At 61.9% G+C, this 6000-nt stretch overlaps 1 protein-coding gene across 19 annotated transcripts in view; it reads right to left on the reverse strand.

Moving 5' to 3' along the window:
• Window positions 1–3116, reverse strand: part of JAKMIP3 (Janus kinase and microtubule interacting protein 3) — a 41750-nt gene extending 38634 nt beyond the window's left edge. For 18 of the 19 annotated variants that reach the window (XM_060092960.1, XM_060093305.1, XM_060093052.1 and 15 more), the window contains exon 1: window positions 2982–3116. In XM_060092960.1, the coding sequence (XP_059948943.1) occupies window positions 2982–3116 (135 nt within the window). Of the gene's footprint in view, window positions 1–2969 lie in introns of all 19 variants that reach the window. The other variant, XM_060092501.1, reaches the window with a different exon arrangement.
• Between the last annotated feature and the right edge of the window lie 2884 nt (window positions 3117–6000).

The raw sequence follows: 6000 nt of genomic DNA on the forward strand, positions 1-6000 counted from the left end.
CACATGGGTTCGAGCCCTGGTCCAGGAAGATCCCACATGCTGCGGAACAACTAAGCCCGTGTGCCACAACTACTGAGCCCGTGAGCCACAACTACTGAGCCTGCGCTCTAGAGCCCGTGCACCACAACTACTGAGCCTGTGCTCTACAGCCCGCGAGCCACAACTACTGAGCCTGCGTGCCACAACTACTGAAGCCTGTGAGTCACAACTACTGAAGCCCACGCGCCTAGAGCCCATGCTCCGCAACAAGAGAAACCACCGCAATGAGAAACCCGCCTGCAGCAGAGAAGAGCCAACACAGCCAAAAATAAATAAATAAATACAATTTTTTAAAAATCTAGAATGTTTTAAATGACGTTTGGCTGGGAATGTGCAGGTCTGGCTGGGAGGCATCAGTGGGACCCGGGAGGCCGGGCGGGGGCAGGTAATGACGCGGGGGCTCAGAGAACGTCCTCAGGTCTCGTGGCCGGGCCTGCGCTCCTGGTCTGCCTGTACCCCTGCTGCTCCTTTCCACTGCCCCCCACAGCTGCTCTGGTCCGGCCACAGGCCCGGAGGCTGAGCAAAGAAATGAGGGGTCATTGCCTACTACACCACCTGGGTGTGTCTTTCTGCAGGAAGGCCAGCGCTCCCTGGGATGGCGCATCCCCCCTCGGCCCCTGGGGCACTGTTCCCTCCAGCCCACACTCCAGCTCAGCCAGGAGGCGGGGGAGGAGGGCAGAAGGGCCGGGTGGACTGGCGGCTCCCCTGTGGGGAGGTAGCTCTCGGCAGCGAAGCCCAAAGTGGAGGCTTCAGAGCAGCCGGGGCTCGGAGAGCTCAGTTCTGCAGAAGGTGAGGCCATGGGCCTGTGGGGGTTTTCCTCTCTTCTCTTTTTTTTTTTTTTTTTTTTTGCGGTACGCGGGCCTCTCACTGTTGTGGCCTGCACCTCTCCTGCAGGTGTGTTGAAGAAACTGTAACTTGAACCCCTCCGGGAGGTGACCTGGGATGTGGACTCGAAGAAGAAAGCCTCCCTGATGCTGGGCCTTTTATTCTCTTCCTTTGGAGTTTTGAACCAAGAGGTTATATCATCTTGTCAAAAGACAGTAAGTACACCTTGTATAAATAACAGGGCCTCTGACGCCAGGCCCAGGCCTCTTGTCTGCCACCAGGGAGAGCTGTAAGCTCCGACCCGGCCAGACTCAGCCCGTTGGCCAGCGAGGGGCCGGCACACGCCCCCTTGGGCTGCCACATGATGGATGGGTTTTGATAAAGCTGCACATGGAATATGTATGATGCTGCTGTAAATGGTAGACAGAATCTGGAGATTCGGGCAAAAGTACTATTACTTAGTGGTTTCTATCACGTGGCGTTTCTTTGCATTGAAAAGACAATTGCTATTATATTTTTACCCAATAAAACAAAGGGTTTCATTATCATTAGGTTCCTAACAAGTCAGCCCCTCTTCTCTTTCATCTGCAAACAGGGGAGGGGGAGGGCCAGAGTGATGTCCAAGGCTTGGCCTCGCAGCCCCTCAGTCTGGTCAGGACAAGATGCTCGGAGCACCCATGTGCCTCTAGGGCACGGAACAGATGCTCTCTGCGTCCGGGGACCACTCGACAACTCTCCATCCCAGGCCACCGATGTTCGTGCCTTCGCCCCGTGCTCCAGCCAGGCAGCGTGTCGGGGCCCCTTGGGCTGTCCTTGCTGGCTCTGCGACCACCTGGCACAGAGCAGGTGCTGACATTGATGCTCCCCAACTCCCTAGGTCCTCACCGTGGGCACTCAGCAGGCTCTGACTCTCCTGCAGGCCCAGCGAGGTGGCCTGGCCACGGGAGCGGCCACGTGGTCACTGTGACAGCCGCCTTCTAGTGTCCACGCTGGAGGAGGCCCTGTGCTGTCTCTGTCCCCTTTCACAGAGCAGGGGACCTAGGAGGGAGGGAGGTGACCGGGACCGGCCAGCACGCTTTTTCTGTAAAGGGCCACGCCTTGTGGCTCAGCTGGCGCTGCTGTTACTAAGCTCCAGACGATGTGTAAATGAACGGGCGGGGCTGGGTCCTAACGACTTATCTACTGACAGTGAAATCTGAATTCCATAAATCACATGTCACAAAATACCATTCCTCTTGTGATTTAACCAGGAGGTTGCGAAGCAGCTCCCGTGACTCCCTCCCTGACCGGGCCTCCCAGGGGGGCAAGGCTGGGGGGCTGTTATGCCGGCCAGACCACAGCCAGGGACCTTTCAAACCCTCCGGGAGAGAAGCCTGCTCTGACGTTCTCCCCTCCCCACGCCTCCCTCTCCCCAGATTTTCTCTCCTTAGCATCTCCTTCCCAAGAGCCCATGTACTTCCTGGTGGCTCCTGGGTGGGGAGCAAGGAGAGGACAAAGGTGACAGAGAGGGAGGAAGTGTGGGTCAGGGGACGGGCCCAGGCCTGGCCTGGCACTGAGAGGGGAGGGCATCCTCTGACCAGGACCCCCTCAGCCGCAGCTCAAGCCCAGCCTTCCCTGCAGGCTGCAAGGACCCCCAAGGGCTGGGTGTCGGGGCAGGGGGTCATCACAGGGCTGCCCAGGTAGGGCCCGCTGGGGTCTGGGACTGACGTTTCCAAGTGGGTCGGTTAGGAGAGCTGCCTCCCAACACCTGGAAGCCTTGAGCCCAGGGCCTGGCTGTTTGCTTTGGGGCTGTTATATTTGAGTTAAATTCCACTGTGAACAGCTCAGGGGGAAGCAGCACCGTTCCAGGGACGGTGTGGTTGGACAAGGCCCCTCGGCCCACATGCTGAGGACCAGGGCTGTTGCCACGGGGTCAGGCCCATGTCCGCATGCTCCCCTGTGGGTCTGGGGCCCCCTCCCCAGAGCTGTCTGTGCTCCCGAGCTGCCTTGAGAGCCGCTGGGACCCAGGGACCACCTGGGCTGGCACATCTGCAGAGACCTGGCTCCACCCGGCTCTGGGCAGACCCTGGGGGCCCAGGAAGGCGTGGAGAGGCGGTGGGGGGCACGGGGGGGCCCACCTTGCTCTTCTCCTGCTGCAGCTCGATCTGGATGTCGGTGAGCTTGGCCCGCAGCTCCTCGTTGGCGGCCTGCAGCGCTGCCAGGACCTCTGCCTTGTCCCCCTTGCTTCGGCCGCCCGCGCCCTTCTTGGACATGGTGAGGGTGGCCCGAGGGGCGCTCGGGGCGGGCCGCTCGTCTGGGCTGGGCTGTGCACGCCGAGCTGGGGCTCCGCTACATTTTCTCACTCACCTGGAGGGAAAGCACACCTGGTGAGCAGGCTGCGCCCGGCCTGAGCTCGGGGCCGCGGGAAGAGTGGGCAGGGTCACGGCTGGCTCCTGACTGCCCGCCAGGTCACAGCCCCGGACCGCAGGGGCCTTCTGCGCTCGGCACAGCACCCCTGACGGGGACGCCCCCCACCAAAGCAAGAGCATGTCCCCTGCCTCACATGTAACCAGCGCTTAATAAATGTTTGCTCTTTGCCCCTTTGGAATAAGACACCGGGGACCCAAAGTTAAGGCCCGCCTTTCATACAAGGGTGTGTGGCAGCCTGATGGGAACAGTGGGTGAGAAACACCAAAGGGAGTGGTGGCTGGGACCCCTGGGCCCCTCCACGGGGCCTATAAACCTCACCTCGGAAGGGGTCGCACCCTCAGCCCAGGTGCCCGAGCCAACTCAGCGGGTGAGCACGTGCCCTGGGCCACCCTGGGCGCCAGCGCCCCGCCCCGGGCCGGCTCATCTGTCACCCAGCCCTGTGCCCGAATCCGCTGCCCCCCAGGCCTGGGGCCGCCCCTCCCTCCTCCCACACGGCAGCGCAAGTGTGGGAAATGGGAGCATCCACCAACTTTGCCTGGATGAAAAAGCAGAGGCAGGCTGAGTCCTGCTCTGCACTCATTCCCTGCCACACCCCGTGCCTCAGTTTCCTCACCTGCACAGAGAGATCCAAGAGTGCCCCCAGTGTCCCCCAAGGCCTCCATCCTGTGTTTTAGACACTCGTGCTGAGGTGCACAGCGGGTCCCGTCCACCTGGTGAGGCTCTTCAAGGCCTGGTCTGGGAGGCCCTGGTCTGGGAGGTCCTGGGGGACCACTGGGATCCACTGGCCAGGAGCTCTGGGTCGGGGGCGGTGCCGTCAGCCAACCCGCAGCCTTCTGTGAGTAGGGACCTGGCCCCATGGCTGCCCTGCAGTGTCCCCAGGCCCGGTCTCACAGCGACTCCCCTGGACCAAGCCCCACCCTCCCTACGTCCCCGCTATGACCCTCTCCAGCCTGTTCTCCACGCCGTCTCACGAGCCACTGTGCCAGGACCCAGCCCCCTGGCCCTGCCCTCCCGCCTACCGTGTCCTGTCACAGACCGAAGTGAATTCCCAGCGCCTGTGCGATTCACCGGCTGCGTTCCTCCCCAACTGCTATTTACTCGGTGTTTTATGAAAATGGTCTTGCTATTCTCTACTTATTTTTAAATGAAACTCCGCAGGCCTTTCCTGGATAGAGAGGCAACGTCACCAGCTGTCTAACAGGTAACCAAGGGCAGGTAATACTGAGGGAGACGCTGGAGGTGGGGCGCCCCACTGGACGGCAGCAGAGGGGCCCTCCGCGCCCCGCCCCCTCAGCCAGGCCCCTGCACCGCCCACCCAGCCTCTGGCTGGTCCAGAACACAGCCCACCTTTATTTCCTCCCGAAGGCTCGATGCAGACGGCGTCAGCTCTGGCTGGCTCAGACCCCCAGGGGCTGAGCGGCCTCCACCCTGACCCTGGCCTCCCAGCACCGAGAGCTTTCGACGCAGTAATGGATCTTCAGCCCCAGCCTGGCACCTCCCTAAAGGCAAGTTCACAGTTTTCTCCAACATCTATTTAGGCACAAATACGGTAAGTGTCTTGACCTCATTATTTATGGAAATGAGTGTTGGACAAAGTAAATCTCCCCAGAGCCCGCTGGGAGCACGTGAGGGGTCCCACTCGCCCACACCCGAGGCAGGGCGTCCAGGGCCCCTCCTGCTGCGCGGGCCATGCTCGTCCTCCGGGGGCACTTTTCAGGGTGACTCCCGGGGAGCAGCACGGGGGTCTCCCCCTCTCCCCCGCATCCTATTTGTACTGAATGCATCCGCTTTGAGCCTTTGGAGAGTCAGCACTTTGGTAGATAGAGCCACCACACTTCCCCATGGGCACCACTGCCCACATTAGAGGGAGGCGGGGCTCCCGAGACATGGAGGCCACGTGTGCCCGGGCAGCTCTGGGGTCCCCTGGTCCCTGTTACGTGCTTCTCTGCACCCCGTGGCTTCGCCGCAACACACCCACACCCACAAAGCACCAGCTGCAATGATTACATACGGTCTCACGGATGCTATGTACGTAACACAGGCTTCCATGTCCTTCCTGTCACCCTGGGAGAAAGAAAGGGCGCACGGAGGGGAGACAGAGGCCTTGGGAGTGGTGAGGTCTCAGCCAGCACTGCGAGGCCCTCCACCGCGGGGACGCCGGGGGCTTCCGCTGGCTCATGCCATGGCTGTGCTCTCGTCTGAGGAGGCCCGTGATTAGCCAGTGGGAGTGCAGGCCTGAGGGGCTGCAGCGGGGCCATCTGAGAAGGACACCACGAGCACCCACTGGACAGGGCCCTTGTGACCACCCTGTCTGCCCAGCGTGGGCCTGGACCCGCATGGGGGCTGCATTCACCAGGGCTCAGCCCCACTGCTCTCTGCCAAGGGCTCTCCCTCCCTGGCTGAGACCCTCGGGCCCGCCCGCGAAGCCCAAGCTGCCCACCCAGGGTGGGCCCTCACGGCAGCTGACGGGCCAAGGGCCGAGCACGGATTCTGCAGGGATGGTCACAGGTCACAGCAGGAGGGGCCGCCTGCATGGAGACTGGATGCTGGTGGTCAGGGTGGGGACTGGGGGGCGTGCCTGTCCCTCCCTTGGGGAAACTGGAGCAGCTTGCTAAGTGCAGACACGTCCGCAGGGGCTCCACTGCCTGCCCCCTTCCTCTCGGCCACCTCCCGTGATGGGGCGCCCACGCTAGGACCCACCCTCCCAGCACCTGCTCTCCTTTCCAG

Source organism: Mesoplodon densirostris, chromosome 1 (assembly GCF_025265405.1).
Source record: "Mesoplodon densirostris isolate mMesDen1 chromosome 1, mMesDen1 primary haplotype, whole genome shotgun sequence".
NCBI lineage: Eukaryota > Metazoa > Chordata > Mammalia > Artiodactyla > Ziphiidae > Mesoplodon > Mesoplodon densirostris.